Source organism: Pteronotus mesoamericanus, unplaced genomic scaffold (genome assembly GCF_021234165.1).
Source record: "Pteronotus mesoamericanus isolate MK-2021 breed Mesoamerican mustached bat unplaced genomic scaffold, CSHL_Meso_final contig_2, whole genome shotgun sequence".
Lineage (NCBI taxonomy): Eukaryota > Metazoa > Chordata > Mammalia > Chiroptera > Mormoopidae > Pteronotus > Pteronotus mesoamericanus.
In genome coordinates, this window is record NW_026555084.1 from 21,614,218 (window position 1) to 21,639,040 (window position 24,823).

The 24,823-nt window shown below is 53.1% G+C and overlaps 1 protein-coding gene across 1 annotated transcript; it reads left to right on the forward strand.

Annotated features, from left to right (window-relative positions):
- The first annotated feature begins 291 nt into the window (after nt 1–291).
- On the forward strand, nt 292–23,273 carry ARAP3 (ArfGAP with RhoGAP domain, ankyrin repeat and PH domain 3). The gene is made up of 33 exons (XM_054568279.1): nt 292–354; nt 1,943–2,483; nt 2,600–2,661; nt 2,768–2,879; nt 6,053–6,256; nt 6,402–6,471; nt 6,732–6,852; nt 6,940–7,124; nt 7,206–7,312; nt 7,565–7,764; nt 7,863–7,948; nt 8,082–8,264; nt 8,416–8,551; nt 9,180–9,296; nt 9,728–9,875; nt 9,983–10,085; nt 12,111–12,330; nt 13,015–13,078; nt 13,327–13,490; nt 15,379–15,591; nt 15,857–15,962; nt 17,123–17,270; nt 17,573–17,641; nt 18,346–18,420; nt 18,519–18,633; nt 20,283–20,411; nt 20,499–20,632; nt 20,855–20,937; nt 21,035–21,070; nt 21,206–21,269; nt 21,370–21,507; nt 21,705–21,743; nt 22,274–23,273. Exons 2-33 carry the CDS (start codon nt 1,960–1,962, stop codon nt 22,748–22,750), a joined length of 4,632 nt encoding a protein of 1,543 aa, XP_054424254.1. The 5' UTR covers nt 292–354; nt 1,943–1,959; the 3' UTR covers nt 22,751–23,273.
- The last annotated feature ends 1,550 nt before the right edge of the window (nt 23,274–24,823 follow it).

Here is a 24,823-nt window from a genome sequence, read left to right on the forward strand (position 1 = left end):
GCACGGCCGCCCCGCGCCACGCTCTCCCTTCCTTCCAGGTCCCTCCCTGTCCCCTTTCTGCCCTGGTCTCGGCCTCTTTGTCCTGGCCTCCGGCCCTGTTCCGGTCCCCTTCTCAACCCCCAAGAGGGCTGAGCGGGCCAGTCCCAAGATAAGGGCTGCGGTTGGGTGAGGAGCCCAAAGCTTTTGAAGGCAGACGCTTGCACAAGGAGTGGCCGGGGCCCCGCGGGGGGAACGGCCGGCGGGGCGGGACCGGGCCCGTCGGGGGAGGGCTGAGGGAGGCGGGGCCGGCGCGGCGGGAGCAGGAGCTTCGGACAGCCCGGCGGGCACCGGGCAGCGGACGACGGCCGCGCAGAGGTGAGGACCCCTGCACCCCCGGGCCCCTGCCGCCCAGACTCCTCCCCATCACCTCCTCGAGGGCCTTCGTGGGAATCCCAAGCCCCCTCCGCGCCGGGGGCCCTCCCCCGCCGCTCACGGCCGCGACCCGCCCCTCCCTGCGGGCGCCCGGCCTCTGCCCCCTCCCTCTTTGCCCCCTCCCTCGTCGCAGCCCGCGCGCCCCGGGCTGCCCGGCCCGCCCCCGTACTCCTGCCCGGCGCACCTCCTGGTTCCCAGTCCCGTGCCCTGGCCCGGCCTGAGTCACCGGGAAACTGGACTCTGAGTCAGGGCCGAAGGCAAAGCGCTCGGGCCCCAGCTAGGGGATGGGGCACAGCCACCGCGAGGCGGGGAGCGGCCAGAACTGATGCTGGGGCCAGAGGGTCAGTCTTGGTCAGGGCTCCGCACGAGAGAAACGGGGAAAGACAGAAATCTAGAGTCAGAGGTGGCCAGAGACACAGATGCAACTGAAGATCTACTTAAAGTTAGAGACTGAAGCAAGGAGAGGCTTAGAGAGCAAAACAAGGAGAGGGACAGAGATGGATTTGGAGGTAGAGACGGAAATGGGCTGGGTCAGAGACAGGGACAGGGCAGAGATAAAATTCAGGGGGGACAGAATCAGAGGTAGGTCCAGGGAATAGACCAGTGTCAAGGTGAGATTGGACGAATGGGACCGAACCTCAGACCTGAGCCCAAGGGTATGGGCAAGGAAAAGGAAGGTTTGGAGAAAGCAGAGGTAAGGGCGATGTCATTTCACGCCGCTGAACCCCCTGCAGGGTGGGTGCTGACTTGTGCGCATGCGCATGTGTGAATTTACTGCAGGGGCGTGGAGTAAGACCCTGGAGCACTCTTGGGCTCTGGTCCCTCATCTCTTCACTCCATCTGCCCAGGGCCAGGATCCCACATGCTGGGACTAGTTAAGGCTCTCTTGGCAGCCTGACCAAGGCAGGCAGGATGTGTGGGAGGCCAGGGCAGGAGGGACAGGAAGGAAGTCTGAGCCGAGACAATAGGTGGAAGGGGAGGAGGAACTGGGAATGACCAGGATTAGGATGGCTGAGCCTGGGCCTCGGCTCTGGAAACCAGTGGGAGTGGGATCTGCACCTCCTCCTAAGCCACAGCTGCCCTGTCTCCACCTTATGCCACAGCAAGATCAGGCCACACCATGGGCTCCCTCCTCCCCACCAACCCACTCCACCCCATCCCTGCAGAGTTCTAGCATCTTGTCCTGTTCTGGCTTGGTTGACTGTGCAGTTGTGCAGGGGCAGAGCTTTGACCTAGACCCGGGGTGGGCAGAAACTTGGGGACCAACACTAATACAAACTTGTGTGAGCCCGGGGTAAGTCTCTTCCTGTCTCCGGGCCTCCGTTTATCATCTGCAAATGAAGGGATTCTCCCATCGCAAGAAAGCCCTTTCTGATGTCCTGGAGTGGCTTTGCCTCCAGATTGCAGGCCTCTGGTCCTTTTCCTTTGGAGGAAGACTGGAGCCTGGTACCCCTTGTCCAGGCCTCAGACCTTGAGACAGGGAAGGGGAACCTCAGCCTGAGCCCTCCCTTCACCCTGCCCCTCCCCCCAGCAATGGCCTGAGCCCCCATGGCTGCCCCTCAGGACCTGGACATCACTGTGTGGTTGGCCACGGTGCACCTGGAGCAGTATGCAGACACGTTCCGGAGGCATGGCCTGGTTACAGCGGGTGCAGCCCGGGGCCTGGGCCACGAGGACCTGAAGCAGTTGGGCATCAGCGCCACAGGGCACCGGAAACGCATCTTGCGCCTGCTGCAGGCGGGCACTGCGGAGGGCTCCCCGGATCCCCAGTCTGACAGTGCCATGGAGCCATCCCCCAGCCCAGCCCCCCAAGCCCAGCCCACCAAGCCTGTGCCTAAGCCCAGGACAGTATTTGGTGGGCTCAGTGGCCCCAATACCACCCAGAGGCCTGGGTTGAGCCCAGCTCTCTTAAGACCAGAAGTGCCCAGGAGCCCAGAGTCCAGCCCGAGGTCCCTTCCTCTCCCCGCCTCCACCTCTGAGCAGAGTTCAGCCTTGAATACTGTGGAGATGATGCCCAATGCCATCTACTTCGGCCTAGACTTAAGAGGCGGGCCACAGACAGCTCAGGACACGTGAGTGGGGTTGCATCCCTGGGGATCCAGTGCTGGGTGGGCACAGAGAGAAGCAGGGCATGAGGGCTTGTCCTTCTTTCTTCCCCCCTTAATGACCACTAGCCCTTTCCCCTCAGGGCCCCAGACAGTTCCCAGACAGCTGCCCCCACCCCTGCCCTCAGGCCCACCACAGGCACAGGTAGGTGTGTGATCGTGGACTGGGGGAGGGGGAAGGGACAGTGCCCTTTGGGGGCCTCGGACACTCTCACCTGATCTCCTCTTCCCATCTCCCCCTCCCCCGACAGTGCACATCATGGACCCTGGTTGCCTGTACTACGGTGTCCAGCCTGTGGGGGTCGCAGGGGCGTCCAACAGAAGAGAAGGCAGAGGTGTCTGTCAGGACAGGGCTGAACACAGGTGAGTAGTCAGTAGGGTGGCGATGGCAGGAAGTGGGGAAGCTGGTGGTGGCCATGTTATTCATCAAATGTGCATTGAATATCTACTGCCCACCGGCCAGTAAGTCTGTATCTGTATCTCAAATACAGAACGAATGTAACAGACCTAATCCCTGCCTCAGGCAGCTTGTGACTCAGTAGGGCAGAGAGGAAATAAAAACAAGTTGACAAATGGACATGTAATTTAAAATAGGGAGCAGTGCTTTTCATTCGTTCATTGAACAGATCTGATAGATCAGAAATCCCTGCCCTTGTGGGGAGATGGTCAATTAACAATGGATACAGTATGCAGGTTACACCAGATGTTAAAAAGTGTTTGGTGGCATGGGGCAAAACAGAGCAGGGTAAGAGGGCTGGGATGGAGTCGGGGGAGAATGGACTGCAATTTTTCAATAAGAATTACCAGAATGTTAAGATGACATTTGAGCAAAAACATGCAGGGGGTGAGAGAGTCAGTCATGACAACATCTGGGAGAAGAGCGTCCCAGGCGGGGGGCGGGGGGAAGAGGCCAGAAGAAAGGACTGGAGGAGGCTGTGTGCCCGGGGCACAGGAGCTGCGGGTGGCTGGGGCAGAGCCAGCCAGGGTGGAGGAGTGGGAGGAGATGATGTCAGAGAGCTGAAAGGGGCTGGATGGGGCAGCACCTTGTAGGGACTTTCGATTTTGCTCTAAGTGAGGTGGGGAGCGGCCAGTTTACAGTTTAAGGACCCATCTGGCTGCTGTGTTGGGAATGCTCTGTGGAGGGCAAAAGCAGAAGCGCAACACGCCTCCGGAGGTTGTCGCAGTAACCTAGCGAGACATCTGAGACTAGGGGGTAGACATGGTGAGAAATGGTGGGATTTTGTTTATATTTTGAAGGCACACCATCCTAGTAAATTGCGGTGTGTAAGAAAAAGCCCAGTTAAGGATGACGTGAAGGGTTTCAGTCTGGGCCTGCACTGTCTAGTGTGGTGGCCACTAGCCACGTATATATGACTGCTGTCCAAATGTAGCGAGTCTGGAGTGAGGTATGCTATAACAGCAAAACAACTACCAAATTGTAAAGACTTGGTACAAAAGAAAAGCAATACTAGGTGAATATAATAGACGTAGGTATAAATTATCTTAATTTTTATACCGATTGCATACTAAAATGATAATGTTTGGGGCATATTGGTTTAAATAAAATATATTATTAAAACGAGTTTCACTTGTTTCTTTTTCTTTTTCTTTTTTTTTTAATGTGGCTACTAGAAAATTTAAAATGACGTAGTATGTGGCTTTCACATTGACTTCTGTCGGACAGCTCTGCGCTGCACAGCGGAAAGTTTCTAGAGCTGCCATGGTCTGAGATGGGGAGGGCTGAGGGTCAGATCAGTTCCGTTTTGGATGTGCTGAATTTGAGGTGTATGTCCTACGCCCAAGAGGAGATGACAGGCCATTGGATATGCAAGTCTGAAGTTCGGGAGAGAAGTCTATGCTGGAGATCGAAATGTGTGAGCTGTCAGCAGCTAGACGGGTGTGTGGTAGCTGGGAGTGAGTGTCAACTAGCAGAGGACAGAGCGCGGCACCCTGGCCCACTTCAATATAAGAGGTTTGAGAGAAGAGGGAGGGTCAACCAGACAGACCGAAAAGAAATGGCTAGTGAAGGAGAAGGAAAAAGAGGAGAATGTGATGTCATAGGAGTCAAGAGGAGGACATATGTACGAGGAGGAAGGAGAGGTCAGCTGAGTCAGATGCTGCTGAGGGTTGAGTAAGATGAAGACCGAGAACTGACCTCTGGAATTGGCAACATGGAGGTTGATCAGAGTGGGCCCGAGAAAGAATGGAAGGAGTTGGGAAGGTAGAGACAACATCTTCAGGAGTTTTTCTGCAGGAGAAAGCAGAGACTTGGAGTGGTTGTCAGTAGCGGAAGTGGAGTCAAGAAAGGGCTTTTTATGGCCGAAATGTTACATATGTTTGCCGGTGAATATGCATGATCTGATAGAGAAGGAACATTAGCTGACATAGGGGAGAGAAAGGGGAGAAAGTCTGGAGCGATGTCCTTGTGTAGGTGAGAGAAATAGGATTCAGAGCACAAAGGAGGGACCAGCTTTAGGCTGGGGTGTTATTTATAGTAACAGGAGGAAGGTAGAGTATGTGTGAAATTGAGCAGATGAGGCCCTGGGAGTCTGTGCGGGTTCCTGTCTGAGGGCTTCAGTTTTTCAGGGAAGTCAGAAATAAATAGGTAGAGGAATGGTTCTCAACCTAGGGAACTTTTAAAACTACAGATGCTGGGCCCCAATCTCAGGAGTTCACATTTAAGCATCTAGGAGGGGCTCATATTCCAGTATTTCTAAGTTTTCCAAGTGATTTTGTGCTGCTGAGGTTAAGAACCACTGGGAAGTGATAGAAAAGAATAGATGGCTTTCTGAGAAGATGGCCTAAGCAAAGGCCTGAGGGTGAGAAAAGGCGGCCTAAGGAAGCATGTTCTGAGCTGAGGAAACGGGATGTGCAAAGGCCCTAAGAGAGGGAGGAGAATGTGGCCGATCTGTAGTTAGCAAAGGCGAGGGTGGGACAAGATGAGGTCAGGGGAGTAGCCACGGCTCTCATGGTCCGAGGTCTTAGAGCCCATGGTAAGGAATTTGGGTTTATCCTCAATGCAAATGGGAAGTGATTACAGGGTTTCCTTCAGGGGAGTGAAATGATCTTATGTCCATTTTTAAAAGAGCAATCTGGTAGTGGTACGAAAATGGACGAGGGAGGAAGGGCCAGAGTGGAAGCAGGTGACCCGTTAAGCAGTTACATCACCCTGCTGAGAACTGATGGGAACTTGGTCCAGGGAGATGAAGTCAAGAACTTTTTGGAGAAAGAGCAATAAAATGTATTGATTAGATATAGGCAGCCATGGCAGGGAGCCCTCTACCCAGCCCTTCCTTTACTCTTCCACCAAGTAATACTAATGGCAGAGGGGAGGAACTGAAATTTTCCCAATAAAAAGTCCAGTGTGCTTATGGAAGGAGGTCTGTGCTAATCTTTTGGGCTCCTAGCCTCCCCATTCCCCCATTTGAAAAGCAGATCTAGTACCGGGCAGGCATTCATTCTACTAGGTGCTAATCATGGGGATGTCCAGGGAACTGAGTCTAATGTGCGTCCCTCTCTTTCTTGATCCCCACAAGGCTCAGCAGGCAGGATGCGGAGACACGGGAGGATGCGGGCTATGCCAGCCTTGAGCTACCTGGGGATTCCATCCTCTCGCTGCCCACCCTGGACACAGAGGAGACCAGTGATGACCTCATTTCACCCTATGCCAGCTTCTCCTCCAAGGCAGACCGGCCCACGCCCCTCCTCAGTGGATGGCTAGACAAGCTCTCCCCTCAGGGGTAGGGCTGCTGGGAAGGGAAGGGAAGGGGAGAGAGGCTGGGCTCTGGGGTGGAGGTCCGGTCCCAAGTGCCCCAGACCCTAGGACCCCCCTGCCCCAGATACAGCCTCCACCATTCACTGACCTTGGCTCCCTCCCTCCCCTAGAAACTATGTCTTCCAGAGGCGCTTCGTGCAGTTCAACGGGAGGAGTCTGATGTACTTTGGCAATGACAAGGTGAGGGTCCAGAAGATGCTACTTGGGGCCTGGAGAGAGGGAGAGGGAGGGCTGAGAGAGGCTCAGGATCGGAAGCCAGAAGCCCATGGTGGGGAGGCAGTCACTACATAACTGACTTGAGCATCTAAAGCAGCCAGGTTAGCAGCTGCATCCCACTGCTTGTGGAATGAGTGCAGATCTCATTAAAAGTTGCTGCTGGCCCCTGGTGTCTGCACACATGACCGAGTTCCTGTCCCTGTGGGTCACTGGGCTCTCTCCAGGACCCCTTCCCCAAGGGCGTGATCCCTCTGTCTGCCATCGAGATGACCCGCAGCAGCAAGGACAACAAATTCCAGGTCATCACAAGCCAGCGGGTGTTTGTGTTCCGCACAGAGAGCGAGGGTGAGGGCCAGGGCCCCTGCATCGGGGCGGGGGTGGGGAGGCCATGTGTGCACACAGCCCACTGACCTGCTTCCTATCCCCTGCCAGCTCAGCGGGACACTTGGTGCTCCACGCTGCAATCCTGCCTGAAGGAGCAGCGGCTCCAGGGCCACCCCCGGGCCCCCCAACCGCCCCGACCCCTCCGCACAGGCATGCTGGAGCTGCGTGGACAAAAGGCCAAGGTGTTTGCCGCCTTGAGCCCTGGAGAGCTGGCACTGTACAAGAGTGAGCAGGTGAGGAGGGCCGGCCGGGGCTGAGGGGCCTGGCCCAGCCCAATCTGACACCTCACTGCGCCTCCCCCGCCGCCCCCCCAGGCCTTCTCCCTGGGCATCGGGATCTGCTTCATTGAACTGCAAGGGTGCAGTGTCCGGGAGACCAAGAGTCGCAGTTTCGACCTGCTCACACCGCATCGCTGCTTCAGGTGGGGCCCAGACTGGCCGGAGGCAGGGCTGGGGGAGAGGCTTCGGAGGGAGACGCAGGGGTGCGAAGGACTGGTGGCCTCCTCAGCAGGGTGTCAGTGGGTGTGCGCTGATGGAAGTCCAGGGAGCAGGGTCTAGGCTGTCAAGGAGGGTCTGGGCTGGCCTGTGGTGGTCCCTGCAGGAACGGCTAGTGGGCTGGGACAAGTCGTTGTTGGGGGGGGTCCATGCCCACAGACTGGCTGTCCGCCCCTCAGCTTCACAGCAGAGTCTGGGGGGGCTCGGCAGAGCTGGGCGGCCGCTCTGCAGGAAGCAGTAACCGAGACCCTGTCTGACTACGAGGTGGCTGAGAAGATCTGGTCCAATCGGGCAAACCTGCACTGTGCGGACTGTGGGGCCTCCCGCCCAGACTGGGCTGCTGTCAACCTGGGAGTGGTCATCTGCAAACAGTGTGCAGGTGAGCGCAGGAGCCTGTGGCCGAAATGGGGAGAAGAAGGGGGACTGGAGGGGGAGGGCTCAGGGCACATGTGTCACATGCCCCACATGCCCTAACAGGTCAGCACCGGGCTCTGGGTTCTGGCATCTCCAAGGTGCAGAGTCTGAAGCTGGACACGAGTGTCTGGAGCAATGAGATAGTGCAGGTGAGGAGTTTGAAGAGGGAGAATATGGGGGATGGAAGGAGAACATCTCAAAGAGGCCCTAGGGACACGGGATTGGAATGTCTGGAGACTTCTGAGTTTCCATCACTCAGCTCTGCCCCTTGTCATCTTGCAGTTGTTCATTGTCTTGGGAAATGATCGAGCCAACCGCTTCTGGGCAGGGGCCCTGCCCCCGGGTGAGAGGCTGCATCCAGATGCAACCCCGGGCCCACGGGGAGAGTTTATCTCCCGGAAGTACCGGCTGGGTGTCTTCCGGAAGCCCCACCCTCAGTATCCAGATCACAGCCAGCTCCTCCAGGTAGGAGGGACCACTGGGGGCTGATGGGGAGGGGAAAAGCAGTATCCTAGTTGACTTGGGGGCAAAGGGGGCTGTTTTGGGTGACCAGCAGACTGTCTCCAGGGCTCTCAGGTTGAGTCGTGGGCTAACAGGATCCCTGCTCTCCCTGCAGGCACTGTGTGCTGCTGTGGCAGGACCCAACCTGCTGAAAAACATGACCCAGCTTCTCTGTGTCGAGGCCTCTGAGGGCGAGGAGCCCTGGTCTCCCTTGGCCGTCGATGGCAGTTTCCCTAGTCTCCTGCCCCCAGGTAAGCCCATAAGTGCCTCCTCTCTTTCCCCTCAACAGTTCTCAGCCCCAACCCCTGCCGTGGTTCTTTCATGGAGCTGCGATTAACCCCTGACCGCGTCCATCACGAGGGCCCAGCCTAGGCAGTTTCCCAGACCTCCAGATCCTCGGCCTATTTCCTGATGTTATGAAATGACTGACCCTGGCCACTCCCTGGATTGTGGACCTGGATGAAGTGTTAGTGCTGGTCTGCCCCCGACTGGGTTAAACCATAGGCCAAGCCTCATCTCTCTGGGTCTCATCTATGGTCTGATCATAGAAATGGTCATCTTAAGATGCTGGTCTCCAGGGGTCAAGCCAGAGGGGCTGAGACATTTACAGATGACCCATGCTCTGCGACCTCTCCCAGGACTGACTACCTAGTAGGCTGGCTAGTGGGGAGAGGCACTGGGCAAGGGCTGGGTTAGAGGCCTCATGGCACCCTCTTTTCTAAACTGAGTCGTGAGTGGTCCAGCCTGACTGGGCTCTACGGAGCCGCACTGCCAGTGGAGTTCGGTCCCACTGTCTTTCTCAATTCAATCCCTGTCCTCAGGAGCTCAGACCATCCCACGGTAGTGGCCTGACCTGACCACTACTCCTTCCCCTTCCAGACTCCTCCATTGGCGTGTACAATGAGGTGGTGGTACCTGCCACTTATAGCAGCTTCCTGTACTGTGGTCCCATCAGCAACAAAGCTGGGCCCCCACCCCCTCGCAAGGGCCGGGATGGTAAGTGGGAAGCCAAGGGATGGGAGGAGATGGAGAAACTAGGATGGGCGCAAATGGACCATAGAGGGGCAGGGAAGAGAGGACTGGCTTGGGAAAGTGGGGTCATGCCCACGAGTGGGCTGGGTGCAAAGGCTAAGAGAGTAACTATGCTTGGTGGCAGCATTGTGTTTTGAAGCCAGGCTATCAGGGTCAAATCCCAGCTCTGTTACTTCCTACCCATGAGAATTGGGCAAGTGACTCAAACTCTGGCCTCATTTTCCCCATCTGTAAAACAGAAGTGAATGTAATACTCACTTCATAGGGTTGTTGTGAAGATTACGTGAGATCATATGTAGCCCAAGGGCTTGGCACTGAATGGAGATCTGGTAAATGGGAATTCTGACAGTGGGGACAGAGGTCTTTTGACTGCTGACCATCAATCTTCCCCTTAGCTCCTTCCCGACTGTGGTGTGTGCTGGGAGCCGCTCTGGAAATGTTTGTGTCAGAAAGCAGCCCCGAACCCCTCAGCCTCATCCAGCCCCAGGATGTCATATGTTTGGGTGTGAGCCCTCCACCTACTGACCCAGGTGACCTTGACAGGTAACAGCCCTCTGTGCTCACTGAGCTCCCCTTTTCCCTTCCTGATCCTGAGACTGAAACCCCCTCCTTGGCCCCTGCTCTCTTCCCTGACGTCCCCTTCTCTCTAGGTTCCCTTTTTCCTTTGAGCTCATCCTCACCAGGGGAAGGATCCAGTATTTTGGCACTGACGGAGCTGACAGTCTGGAGGCCTGGGTCAGCGCTGTGGGCAAGGTGAGATGGCGGAGACCCCTCCCTGACAGCTCATGGTGCTCCTGTCCCCACTTGCCCCCACCCTGTCCTCTCTATTCCTATAACCATTCCTACCCCTTCCATTAAGGTGGACTGAGCACTTACTCAGTGCCAGGGCCTGAGGTAAGGACTGCCCACTCAATACCTCATTTAATTTTCACAACAGCCTTCAGAGATAAGGACTGTTAACATTTCACACATAAAGAAACTGAGTCATCGAGGTTATGAAGACACTTGGTCAAGGTCACAGAGCTGGAAGTCAGCAGAGCACAGGACTGAATTCAGGCCTTTGTCTGCAAAGCTCACGGCCTAACCCTCACTGTGCTAGGCCTCTTCCCACAGAGAAGCTGCCCCTGCCTCCCATCTCTCTCCCCCCAGTTCTCCAGGTCCAGAGGCCAAGCTGCCTTCATCTGCCCCAGCTTTCCCATGGCCAGGCAAGCCCAACTCTCTCCATCCTGCACCCTCCTCCTGGAATTAGAAGTTCAGATGCTGGAGTCAGACATCCTGGGACCTGAGCCCTCCACCTCTAAGCCTTGTGAGCTTTTCCGCAGGGGTAGAGTGGGTATAAAAGACCCGCTCCTTAAGGCTAAGAATTAGAGACATGTGAGGCCCGCACTGCCTGGCAGGCAGCAAGCCCGCCATCTGCGGGGGCTGAAACAGCATCGGTGATCATGATAATCACTCCCATCCTTAAACAGCTTTTCCCTCAGCCCTGCCCCACCCTCAGCTCACCCCTGGTGCCCTCCTGACAACTTCTCAGAAAGTCCTCTGCCCTGGCAGCCTGTAGTTCCTCCTTGTAACCCCTTGCAGCTGCCTTCCTCTGCCATGCTCTTCTGCTATCCTGTGGGTGGCCAGTGACTTCCCATTGCCAACGTCCAAAGGCTTCCTTCTGGCCTCCGCAGGTTGTCTTTGCAGCCTCTGACCCCAGTCTCCTGATACCCCTGTAACTTCTCACACTAAGAAATTGTCCTCTCTGTCCTTTAATTGCTCTGTTGTGGCCCTCCGAGCTGGGTCCAAGTCTTCTCTTATTATCCACACTTTCCAAAAAATCTAGCCCATCCTTTAAGGCAGAGGTGCCACCCAACATGTGGGCTACAGACTTACGCTGTCCTGGCCCATGGACTCTTGTTATGGCCAAGGACAGAACTCGAGAGTGAGCTTTTAGAATCTTCATAACAATTTGATAGAGTGACCTATGTGTGTGGACTCTCATTATAAAAATTGGGGGCTGGTATTTTGTATGTATTTCTTTTCTCGCTTCACTTTTCTGGTAATTCATTTTAAGCATTTAAAAAAATATCTATTTTTAGAGAGAGGGGAAGGGAGAGAGAAAAAGAGGGAGAGAAACATTGATGTGCGAGACATACATTCATCTGTTGCCTCTTGCATGCCCCTAACTGGGGACTTGGCCCACAACCCAGGCGTGTGCTCTGACTCGACCAATGACCTTTTGGTTTGCAGGCCGGCGCTCAGTCCACTGAGTCACATGAGCCAGGGCTCTAGTAGTTCATTTTTATCGTTTTCATTAAAGTATTGATTAATCACAGTTAAGAAATTAAAAAAGAAAAGAAAAAACTCCTTTTCCTTCATCACAGGTAGTTGGAGAAGTAGTGCTTTGAGGTCCACCTTAAAGAGTCCTTTCTCCATGAAGCCTGTCCCCACCCTTTGGTGTAGTGGGACTTCCCAGGACATCATGACTCTAGTTGTAGACCTCTTCTTTCTAACCCCAACATCCCGGTTAAGGACCGAAGTCTGTCACACAGGGATCTTCTCTGTGTTGGTTGGAGCAAATTGAATTGAACTGAATTTCTCTTCTGTCTTTCTCCATCCATCTCTGTCTTCTCCTTGGGTCTTTCCTTCGCTCCCTCCTGGTCCCTTTTCATTCCTCTTTCTTCTGCTTTCTCTTCATGTCTTTCTCTGCCTTTCCCTGGCCCTCTCACTCTCTCCCCCACCTCTTGTCTCTTTCCCCATCTGACTCTCTACCTGTGTCCTCTTCCTGCCTCACAGTGGTTCTCCCCGCTGAGCTGCCACCAGCTGTTGGGCCCTGGGCTGCTGCGGCTGGGCCGCCTGTGGCTGCGGTCCCCCTCCCACACAGCCCTGGCCCCTGGCCTCTGGCTGTCAGGGTTTGGACTTCTTCGTGGTGACCACCTCTTCCTGTGTCCAGCACCGGGCCCTGGCCCCACAGTCCCTGAGGACATGGTGCATCTTCGGCGGCTACAGGAGATCAGTGAGCAGGGATGGCGACAGGGATGAAGGGTGGCCATGGAGTGGGGAGGAGTGGACCATTATCTGTCTGGGAGTCCCTATGGGAAATAGCAGAACATAGTGGATTCAGGCACCAGTTCTGGAGTCAAACTTCCCAGATTTAGAACCCCTGCACTCCATCACTTCCTAGCTGTGTGATCTTGGACAGGTTACTTAACCTCTCTGTGCCTTACAACAGGCAAAATAACAGGATTGTAGTGAGTTTTAAATAGGCAATGCATGTAAAACACTTATCACAGGGCCTGGGCATCTCTTAGTATTCAGTAAATATTGTATGTTATAAATCTTATTGTTATTATCATTATTGGGAGTCACTTGCTGGTTGGGGACTGGGAGAGGGTTCCAGGTACTCTTACGTTCTCCTAAAAGAGGAACAATGTAGGGTAATGTTTTAGGGCTTTGGAGACAAGAGACCTGAGTTCAAGCTTGGCTTTGCCATTTTATAGCAAGTAATCAGAGGCAAGTTACTTAAGCTCTCTGAGCTTTATGTATCACCTGTAAAATGAGACTAATAATATGTAACTCATAGGATTTATTGCAGCATTGTTTGTAGGGCTCCTAGCCTGGCATCTACGTACCTCAAATGTTTCATAAATATTAGTCATGCTACTGAAGTCGATGATAACCTCCAGGATTCTCCTCCCAGGTGTAGTCTCGGCAGCTGACACCCCGGACAAGAAAGAGCATTTGGTCCTGGTGGAGACAGGAAGGTAAGTGTTGCCCTGCCCTTGACTCTAGGCCCCCCCTTTCGAGAGCTGGGCCCACACACACAGCCTTTCACCCCAGCCTGTTGGACCACTGCTCACTTCCTCAAAGTTCCTTCCCTAGTTCAGAGGCCCTGTTCAGGTTAGGCGTTGCTGTCCCCTGCTGGTGACTCTGGGAAATTTGGTCCTTGCGATTGTGGGTCTCTTAGAGGATCGTTTGGCTGTGGCACTGACCCGGGCCTCTTGGGTCTCAGGACCCTGTATCTGCAGGGAGAGGGCCGGCTGGACTTCTCAGCATGGAACGCAGCCATTGGGGGAGCCGCCGGTGGGGGTGGCACAGGGCTGCAGGAGCAGCAGATGAGCCGAGGTGACATCCCCATCATCGTGGATGCCTGCATCAGTTTTGTCACCCAGCACGGTGAGTGGGTACTGGCCAACACTGAGCCAGTGGGGGACGGGGAACAAGGGCGCGGCCAGGGAGGGCGATCTGCCTACACGCTTTGCCTGCAGAGCCTGCAGACTGACAGCCTCTGCTGAGTGACCCTGGGCAAGCTGCTTGCCTTTCTGAGCCTCTGTTCTTTATCTGTAACATGGGATCACTAACACTCCTTATTTTCCAGAATAGTTGTGATAGTAAGATAACACCTATAAAACATTTAGCGCAGGACCTGGCAGGTAGCACATGTTCCAAGGTAGCTGTTTCTGGGGTGTGGGTCTGGACAGAGTGGAGCTGAAAGGCGACTAGAGATGCAGGCCCATGGAGGACAAAGCGGGGGCAGCTGCGAGGCCAGAGCCAAGCTGCACGGCCAAATCCTTGAAGGTTGAGACACAATTATTCTGTGTGGGAGGTTTTCCAGGCATAAAAGATCAGCTATGCAAGTGGTTCCCAGAATTCTTTGTAATCTTGAGGCCTCTGCTTTATCCTCCATCCCAAGTGGGGACCAAGCAGAATTTATCTCCTGGGTGAATCCCCATTAGAAGGCTGAACTTTTGAGGAGGAACATTCACAGAAAATTAAGGAGGGCAGTAAAGGGGGGAAAAGCACATCCATGAACCTCGCAAATAGTTGTGCTTACAACAAAGACAGTGGATAGTCAGTGGCTTAATGACATACTCCATGCGTGGGCGGTAGCGTCATGCAGTGACTTCCCCCACTCACAAGACCCCTGCCCTCTTCTCAGCCTCCCTTGTGTTCACAGGAAGAATTAAGTCAGAGGGCCAATGAAAAAGCCCTGGAGAGAGAGAGAGTGGGTGTTCGTGTCTCCTCCACGGCTCCTGCACTGCCACTTCTTATTCAACAGATATTTGTTGAGCTGCTCCCACGTGCCAGCCACAGGGTTATGGCAGTGAATAGGGAAGGTCTTATGAAGCTCAGAGACTAGTGGGAGAGATGGGTAATGACCAAGAAAACAAATACAATCAGTCCTCATCATTCGAGGTAGTTATATTCTATAAAGTTTCCGCCGACACTGAGTTCATGCATACTGAATGTTGTGCCAGTCGAAATACAGGGTTAGGTCCCTGAGAGCCTCCAGTCATACTTTTATCAACCGATCAATACATGACCTTATTTTATGTATGTTTCTGTTTAAAGACACTTTATTTAATATGTATTGTTGATTTGTTAACATTGAACTCATGGCTGACAAGCACGGCAACCCCTGCCTGAAGGAAACTCGTGTGACCCACGTATTTTCTCCAGAAGGCACATCATAGCCTTCTTGCCCTTAGAAATAGTAGGCAGTGTGTTAGCACTGCATTTGGGGGCCATTTTAAACAGCACAATTACCCACAAAAAAAAGCACATGGATACGAAAGACATGGCTCTAAATAGCTCATGAAAAAACACTTGTATACTGTATGAGACCTTAGCTGGGAAGGTGTCCAACGAACAGCTTAAATTTTTCTCCACTTTGCGCATGTTCACAAATGACTGAAAAAGTGCCACCAATATTGATTTGGGGGTTACAAATAAATTTGAGCAAGTAGATGAATTTGCAAATGTGGAATCTTCAAATAACTAGGACCAGTAATGTGATTTCAGAGAGCGCTGTTTAAAAATAGACGTGAGGAGGAGACAGGGAGTGATGGGGGCTGCTATGTGTGATTGTGTGGTTAGGGAAGGACTTTCTGAGGATGCGGATGGAGCAGGGCCCTGAAAAGCAAGACCGCGGAGGCAGATTTCCTCTTCTGTGACGCCCCCAACAGCCATATACCATGCAAGGAGGGGGGGTCACAGATGGGATGCTGGGCGGGTACTGGGGGGGCTCTGTGCCGTTGCAAGCAGAGATGCTGGCTGTTCTCAGGGCTCCGGCTGGAAGGTGTATACCGGAAAGGAGGCGCCCGTGCCCGCAGCCTGCGGCTCCTGGCTGAGTTCCGGCGGGACGCCCGGTCAGTGAAGCTCAGGCCAGGGGAGCACTTTGTGGAGGATGTCACGGACACACTCAAACGATTCTTTCGAGAGCTCGATGACCCCGTGACCTCAGCACGGTTGCTGCCTCGCTGGCGGGAAGCTGCTGGTACTCCTAAGATCCCTCAGAATTCCTCGTGGGCAACCAGGGGGCGGCCAGGAACTCCACCCCACCCCGAGAATCCCTGAGGCTCACTTGTGGGATGGGGAAGCCCCCCTCCCTAGCACTTCCCCCACTAGAGGATCACCCAGGGACTCAGCTCAGGGCAAAGTGGGAAGGGGGCAGAAACACATCCATTCTGGGTTTAGTTCTCTAAAAATCTTCCCACTATTCCTTCCCTGAGCCTCTCTAACCCTTCCCCATTCCATCTCAGAGCTGCCCCAGAAGAATCAGCGCCTGGAGAAATACAAAGAAGTGATTGGCTGCCTGCCAAGGGTCAACCGCCGCACGCTGGCCACCCTCATTGGGCATCTCTATCGGTCAGTCTCGTAGACCCCCTATTAGCCCCTCACTGACCCTTCATCACTTCTGCCCAAACCCCTTGCTTACGTATATTCGTCCATCCCACAAACAGCTGTTAAGCAAAGGTATTGCAGCATCAAGCGTCAGTGTGGACTTTGGAGTCAGACAGACCTAAGCCTCAGTTTCCTCATTTGTAAAAGAAGGATGATATGATGAATAGTATCCACCTCACTGGTGATATGAGGTTTAAATGAGACAATGCTTGTAAAGTCGGGTTTTTTTAAGTTTGTTTGTTTTGGGGTTTTGGGGTTTTTTTTTTAGATTTTACTTACTTACTTTTAGAGAGAGGAAAGAAAGGAGAAAGAGAGGGAGAGAAACACCAATGTGTGGTTGCCTCTCATGTGCCCCCCCCAGTGGGGACCTAGCCTGCAACCCAGGCATGTGCCCTGACTGGGAATCGAACCAGTGACCCTTTGGTTCACAGGCTGGCACTCAGTCCACTGAGCCACACCAGCCAGGGCTACAGTTCTTAACTACAGCACCTGGCATTGTGTAGTAAGCATTCAGAAATGGTGAGAAGTCAATTTTATTTGGTTTTGTTATTCTATGCCAAGCAAAGGAGTAGATGTAGGAGATAAAAAAGAATGAGATGCAGATCTATCTTTACCAGTCTCTGTTGGGGTGACAGGTTTTTAAAAGATTCTAGGATGAACTCCAGCAATATTATATACTAATTACACTGTATCTCAGGGATTGGCCAGTTAGGACCTATGGGCCAAGGCCAGCCCACAGCCTCTTTCGTAAATCAAGTTTTGTACAGAAAGTGTAAAGCTGTGCCCGTTCATTTCGATGGCTCCCGTCATACCTCAACAGCAGACTTGAGGAGTTGAGACAGAGACTGTGTGGTCTACACACCTAAAGCATTTCCTATCTGTTCCTTTATGTGAAAAGTTTGCTGACCCCTCCTATCTTTATAATCACCCATTCCTTGTCTGTCCCTCCCTAGACTGGGAGCTCCTTGAGGCCAGTATTGTCTTACTCACTGTTGCATCCCAGGTGTTTAGCCCAGGGCTCGTGTACACTAGAGATTCAATAAGTGTTTGCTGAATGAATAGGATGCATTGACAAACAGGTGAGCATAAACTGCATTCCTCATGACCCCCGCGCCCCTCTACAGGGTGCAGAAGTGCGCAGCTCTAAATCAGATGTGCACGCGGAACCTGGCCCTGCTGTTTGCACCCAGTGTGTTCCAAACAGACGGGCGTGGGGAACACGAGGTGCGGGTGCTGCAGGAACTCATCGACGGCTATGTCTCTGTCTTTGAAGTAAGCTCTGTCTAGCCCTGACCCCACAGTCCTTCTTCCTGAGCTCTGCAGTCCACTCACCCCAACAAGCCCCAGGCCCTCTGAAGGCCTCAGCATCAGGAACCGCCTGCTAGAACCCTGGGTCCCTCTTCCCCACAACCTTGCTCCTAACATCCTTGCCTGACTAGTTCTTAGCTCTTCGAGCCTCTAACCCTCTCCGACAGGTTCTCTGGCCATCACTTCTCTCCCTGCTCCCCTCCCTTCCCAGTATCCATCTGCTCACCACCCCCTGCCCCGACACACCCGCTTTGGCTCTTCCACAGATCGACTCTGACCAGGTAGCTCAGATTGACTTGGAGGTCAGTCTTATCACCACCTGGAAGGATGTGCAGGTAACTTGTCCTGACCTTGGCTTCTGAGTAGGCCAGGAGGGGACATCAAGATAGGAAGCTGACCTTCTGTTTCTGGACATCCGGGAAGCCCAAAGAGGGAGGTACTTTGAGGAGAGGGATTTGGTTTAAGATTTGATCCATTCATTCCCCATGAGGATTCTCCATTACAAGATAGTGGCAGAAGCACTTCAGTTCCACGTGAAAGAGATCCAAGGGTTAGCTACATTAGACAGAGGTAAGAATAATAATAGTAAATACCACAGTAAATACCTGAGGACTTATTCTATTCCAGGCACCTGTAATCTCACGTTAGCATCACACCACTCCATGAAGTAGGTAGCCCTAGTTTTCAAATAAAGAAGCTGAGGTTTGGAGGGTCTCTTATCCAAGGGCATACTATAGTGAGTGGCAGAGTTGGAACCCAGACAGTCTGACTCCAAACCTGTCCTCCCAAGTGCTGTGCTGCGCTGTCTCAGGAAGCACCTAAGCAGCCCAGAGATGTGGTCCTGCCACTCCTGGGGTTCTCCCTTTTAAGGGCCTGAGCCATGTTGGGGGTGAGGGTTGGGAGGAGACTTTGGGGGAATGGGAAGAGGGGGTGAGAGGACTCCTCATGTTGCCCCATAAGCATTCTTTACATCCTTCTCACCACCCCCTTGATTCTTTACGTCCTTCATGTTCTCCTGACTTCTGTTCCTTTCCCTCAGCTGTCCCAGGCTGGAGACCTCATCATGGAGGTTTATATAGAGCAACTGCTCCCAGACAACTGTGTCACCCTCAAGGTCAGTCCTGAGGGAATGGGAGGGGAGATGAGAGGACGATGTGGGACAGGGGAAATGGCATGACCAGCTAGAGTCCTCAGCTTTTGCCCTGACCCCAGGTGTCCCCAACACTGACTGCTGAAGAGCTGACTAACCAGGTACTGGAGATGCGGGGAACACCAGCTGGGACTGACCTGTGGGTGACATTTGAGGTTGTCGAGCATGGGGAGCTTGGTGAGTATGACCATGTGTGTGCATGTGTGGCTGAGGGTCAAAGTCATCAATGATTTCTATATAGTCCCAATACAGTAGATACTTTCTCATGCATGTGAGGGGACAATCTACATACTTGGCCACTCCCTCACTCTCAATACTCTCCTTTCTTGGTTTTTGTGGACCCCAAAACCTTGATTTCTCTTCCACTTTGAAAAGGTATCTCATTCTCCTTTGCCCAGATTCCAAATGTTGGAGGGACCCAGGTTCCGATCCTGGGCCCTTCTCCTTTCTCTGTCTACATTTCTCCTCGAATGAGCTCATCCATCCCCAAGTCTTTTTAAATGCCCTTCACAAGCTGGCCCCCCAATATTTATCTCCATACAAGACCTCTCCTCTGAGCTCCAGACTCACATGTCCCAAGTGTTTAGCCCAGAGCCTGTGTATGTAGGGACTCAATAAGTGTTTGCTGACTGAATAGGTGTGTTGACAAACAGGTGAGCACAAACTGCATTCCTCCTGACCCCCGCGCCCCTCTGCAGGATGCAGAAGTGCGCAGCTCTCTACTGCACACTTCTGTCTATGCACATGTCCAACTGTCTACTTGGCACTTCCGCTTGTACGTCTTAGAAACCTCTCAAATGTAAAACGTCTGAGACCAAACTCAATTCCCAGCCCGGCCCCTCACAAAAAACCCAGGCCGTTTCCTAGTTTTCTCCAACTCAGTTATTGGCACCACCATTCACATAGAGGCCAGACAGTTGGGAGCCCTCTGGAACGCCTCCCTTTCCTTCACCTTCATACCCAACCCAACCAACTCGTTCTGCAGATTCCATTCAGATCTATCACTCTCTCCATCTCCACCATTGTCACCACCCCGACCAAAGTCACCATTATTTTTCTACTCCCCAACATAAACCACTAACATGTACAGTCCCCAAAAGGAAGTAACTGGCCACTGTTCCATTCGTGCCTCCTGACAATCCAAATGGGCATTTCACGCATAAATCAATCAGATAATGCCATTCCCATGGTTATAACCTTCCAAGGGCTTCCCGCTGAACTTAAAATTCAAGTTGCTCATTGTGGTCCACAAGACTGAGCATCTGGCCCTCACTTATTTCTCAGATCTCATCTCACATAATTTATCCTATTCTCTTTGCTCCAGTCACACTGGCTATTCGATTCCTTAAAACACATTTTTTTCTGACTCAGGGCCTCTGTTCTTGCATTTTGCCTTGCTTGAAATCTTCTTCCCCCGACCTTAGCTGACTTCTTCCTCCTAACCCTTCAGGCCTCTGAGCCTCATTTACAAATGCTTCCTCTGAAAGGCCTTGCTTGAAAGCAGTATTGCAGTACCTGCCCCGTTATTCTCTTTTTCAGCTTCTTGTTGTTTCTTTCAAAATAATTATTTGTCTGTGATTGTTTTGTTACATACCTGTTTACTGTCTGCTCCCTCACCAGGCCGTGGGCTTTGTGAGGGCAGGTCATGTGTTTCGTGCTTGCCATGGCAACGCCTGGGCCAGCACTGTGCCTGGCGGAGAGTCAGGCTAACACACATGCTGTGGCCAGAGAGTGGAATGGACAAATGAATGAGTGACTGGTAGGAAAGGAGTTCCTGGCTGTGGGTGGATATTCTGGTTGATACCCACCCCCACCTTGTCCCTTAGAGCGGCCACTGCACCCCAAGGAAAGGGTCCTGGAGCAGGCCTTACAATGGTGTCAGCTCCCAGAGCCCTGCTCGGCCTCCTTGCTCTTGAGAAAAGTCTCCCTGGCCCGGGCCAGCTGCCTTTTTACAGGTGAGCCTCCTTTTTCAGCCCAGCTCCTCGAGACCTCTTCCCCAGGGACCCCCCCCCCCGCACCTAGAAGTACCCATTTGTACCCAGGTGTCCGGCGGGAGAGCCCGAAGGTGGGGCTCTTGCGGTGTCGAGAGGAACCACCCCGCTTGCTGGGAAACCGCTTCCAGGAGAGGTTCTTTCTGCTTCGTGGTCGCTGCCTGCTGCTGCTCAAGGAGAAGAAGGTGGAGCCCTGGGGCAATCGGGGAGGGTGGCGCTGAGTGGCCGGGTGGAAGGCGCCATGACTGCCCTGACCCTCACTCCACAGCCCATAACCTCATCAACCTCACTGTTTCCCTGGCCCTGGGATCACATAACCCCAATGCTTCCTTCTGTGACTTCTCAGCCTCATGAACTGCAATCCTTCTCTCACCTCTCAACCTCACTGACCCCGTTCTTGTTCTCAGAGCTCTAAACCAGAACGGGAGTGGCCTTTGGAAGGTGCCAAGGTCTACCTGGGGATCCGCAAGAAATTAAAGCCTCCCACACCGTGAGTTTTCTTCCCTAGCCCACACTTCCAGGGCCTTCCCGCCACCACCCCTCTGCCTTTCTGATCACCCCATCAATTGTTTTCCCTTACCTCCCAGGTGGGGCTTCACGTTGATACTGGAGAAGATGCACCTGTGAGTACCTCCCAGTCTGGCTTCTCCTCTGGCCCAAACCTGCTCCCTGTCCTTCATTCCCTCCCTTTTCCTATTCTCCATCCCTATAGCTGTGACCTCTTTCCTGTCCCTAAATTCCCCTCTTGTTGCCCTCAGCTACCTGTCCTGTGCTGATGAGGATGAGATGTGGGACTGGACCACCAGCATCCTCAAAGCCCAGGTGAGGAGAAGGGGAAGAACGGAGGGCTAGGTTTGTGGTCCCAGTTCTACCCGCGGTACCTCCTGTTCTCACCTGTGCCAACCCTTCCCCCTCCCTCCAGTATGATGACCAGCAGCCAGTGGTCTTACGACGCCGTTCCTCCTCTGACATTGCCCGTCAGAAGTTTGGCACCATGCCCTTGCTACCCATCCGTGGGGATGACAGCGGGGCCACCCTCCTGTCTGCTAATCAGACCTTGGTGAGATCCCAGCCCACCTCAACCCCTTCCTGATCCCTGCCCGTGCCCTTGCCGCACCGGAGCAGGGAGTGATGCACCTGTCCGCCTGGTGTCCTCCCTCTGTCTTCTCTGTATCCCCACGATCCACCTTTTATTGCCAGGCCTCACTGTGTCTCTGTGTCTTTCTCTCCCCAAATCCCCACCCCGCCTGTGTCCAGAGGCGACTTCACAATCGGAGGACCCTGTCCATGTTCTTTGTGAGTACTGTGCCTGCTCCAGCTGTGTGCCTGCGAGCGCTGTGTTCCTCTGTGCTGCTGCCTGAGCCAGTGTGCACTCTGTATCTGTCCTGATGCAGGTCATCAGTGTGTGCATGCGTGCGTGTGTGTGTGTGTGTGTGTGTGAGAGAGAGAGAGAGAGAGAGAGAGAGAGAGAAAGAGAGATAGAATGGGGGCCGGAAAAAGTGCAGAAAATGAGAGATGGTGAGATGTGGTGAGGAAAGGAGGAAGTGGTTACAAGATCTGAGAAACAGAAAGCAAGTGGTTAGATGAATGCACTTTAGAGTCAGATAGATCTGGGTTCAAGCCCCAGCCCCAGCATTTGGCAACTTACTTAACCACTCTGTGCCTCAGTTCACTCACCTTCAGTGTATCCCATTGTATGGAGTTGTTCTGATACCGTATCTGCAAAGTATTCTGTAGCATCTGGCTGAGAGCAAGAGCTCAATAAATGATAGAAGTAAATAATCCAGTAACTCTAACTCTGCCCCTGCCAACCCATTCCCACCCAGCCGATGAAGTCATCCCAGGGGTCTGTGGAGGAGCAAGAGGAACTGGAGAAGTCTGTGTATGAGGAGCCAGTGTACGAGGAAGTGGGGGACTTCTCGGAGCTGATGGAGGACATCTCCACCTCCTTCTCCACCATGAGGGAGCAGACGGCCAAGCCAGAGACCCCACTCGTCAGCCAGAGGTCCTCTGATCAACCCCTTCTCTCCAAGGCAGGCCGGGAGGAAAGGCCGCCAGAGCCCCCTCCAGGTCCCCCTTCAAAGAACAGTTCCCAGACACATGCATCCTTGGAGGAACAGCTGCTCCAGGAGCTCAGCAGCCTCATTCTGAGGAAGGGAGAAACCACCATAGGCCTGGGCAGCTCCTCCCAGCCCTCCAGCCCCCAACCCCCGAGCCCCAACAGCCATCCGACACAGACATCTGGCTTCTCCACCCCACCTCCCTGCACTTCCAGTCTACCCTCCAGCCAGCCCCTCACATGACCAGCCATCTGAGGGAGAAGGCAACCAAAAGACCCAAGCTCTCACCTTGGAAGTCGCTATTGGGAGCTTCCTGTGCCCTGGCTGGGAAGACTCTAGAGCTCAGTGTGGTGCTGTGGAAGTAGCGCAGGAACTGAGGGCTCCAGAGGCTGTACCCTGTCCAGGGAGGGGCAGGTCATGGCCCCTCTCTGGGCCTCTGCTCACTCGTCTGTACCATGAAGTAACTGAAATAAGGAGAGCAGTGAATGTCAAACCATTCCTCAGAGCTATAAACCCCACGTATTTTTCCTCCACGAGAGCAACTCCTGCTTTACATATTTAATATGTTGGGGTTCTGTGGGAGATTTGGGTTTTAAAAAGAATAGTTTTACTGCATTAAATTAAAAAAAAAAGATTTGGAAGCCAGAGATCTGAATGATCTCCAAGTCTGTCCTATTCCTCTTCCAAATTTGGGGACTACATTGAAGTCCAGCAGTGGGGAGGTTGATTAGAGTTGGGAGCTAGGGAAAAGAGGATCCAAAAAGGACAAGGCACTGTTAATAAACCTTGGAACCAAAAGGTTACTATTCTTTCATTCATTCATTCATTTGTTCTTTCATTCACTCAACAAATATGTATTGAGTGTCCAGTTGTTGCTAGGAATTGGGGATATAGTGTGAACAAAACAGATGGGATTGCGTCCCTACTTTTTATGGAGGTTCCACTGTAGAGGGGGAACAAAAAACAGAAAATACACACACAAATTCAGTGCTGTGAAGAAGATAAACCAAAGAGATGTGTCTGTGGAGGGAGCCTTTAGGCTGGGTGGATGGGGCAGGCCCCTGTGAAGAGAGGAAACATTGAAATCTGAGGGTAAGAAGCAAGACACGTGGAGAGCTGGGAGAAGAAGCACTCCAGAAGGAATGGAAAAGCAGGCATGAAGGCTCGTGGCTGGCCTGTGGGAAGGGGTGTGGCTTGTTGGGGGAACAGCAAGGAAGGTAGAGCACTGTGAGGCGGGAGCGGGAGACAAGTCTGGGCCTAACGGGGAAAGATGGGCAGGGGCCCGATCATGCACAGCCTTGTAGACCATGCTAGGGCATTTGGATTTTATTCTGAAGCAACTGAGGAGTTTCAGGGAAAAGAGTGATGAGGTCTTAATTCCTTTTTTTTAAAATAAAAAAGTAATCATTCTGGCTGTCTGTAAACAATGGGTTGCAGTGGGGGTGGGGAGAGACTGGAAGCAAGGAGACCAGGTATTAGACTAGGAGACTGATAATGAGGGCTTGGACTAGGTTGGTGGTTTTGGAGACCGAGGGAAGTGGATCAATAGATATTTTTTAGAAACAACCTATAGGACTTGCTGATGGACGGCAGGTAGTGGTAGGAAAAAGGACACACTGACCCTGGGTTTCTGACTTTCCCAAATGGTTGGAGAGTGGTATCATTTAGTATGTTTCTTAGGGGAGGTGATGGGAAAAATCAGGTCGAAGGATCTGTTTTCAAAGTTTGAGGTACCTATTAGATATAGAAGTGGAGATGTCAGTGGGCTGTTGGGAATGTGCATCTGGAGTTGAGGGCAACTTTTCCAAGTCAGGGGTGTGGGGATGAGTGTGGGCCAAGGATAGGTAAGAGGGTAAGGAAAGGATGTGTGGATCCTCAGAAAGCTTTGTGGGGGCGGGGCGGGGGGCGCGAAAGGCAGACCCTGAAGGTGACTGCGGCATTCTGGGACGCAAGGCCCCACGCTCATCTCCCAGCTCACACCCACTCACTGGTGTCTTTAGTTTCCCCTGGCCTGGGATGTACCTGTCTTCTTCTGGGACTGGTTGCTGTCTGGCTCCAGGCGTCTTTCTCACCTCTGCACACTCTGGCTTTTCCAGTTCAGTGGGAAGTGGGAAAATATCTGGGACCAGCCCTGTTTCCCTTGTCAGACGCATCTTCACTCAGGAATCCAGTGACTCAGTTTCTCTGATCAGAGAGAGTTCCTCGTCATTCTTTACCCTTCGAAGGGTTGGGGGACTGGAGATCTGCATATGTAAATGAATAATTAGAAATAATTACGGGCTGAGTCAGCGGCTCCACTAGAAATAGAACCTAGGC

Coding starts and splice junctions, on each gene's coding strand:
- ARAP3 (XM_054568279.1), top strand. CDS start 1,960: ATGGCTGCCCCTCAGGACCTGGACATCACTGTGTGGTTGGCCACGGTG. Junction 15,963..17,122: donor CTCATTGGGCATCTCTATCG/GTCAGTCTCGTA, acceptor GCCCCTCTACAG/GGTGCAGAAGTGCGCAGCTC. Junction 20,633..20,854: donor TGCTGCTCAAGGAGAAGAAG/GTGGAGCCCTGG, acceptor TCTTGTTCTCAG/AGCTCTAAACCAGAACGGGA.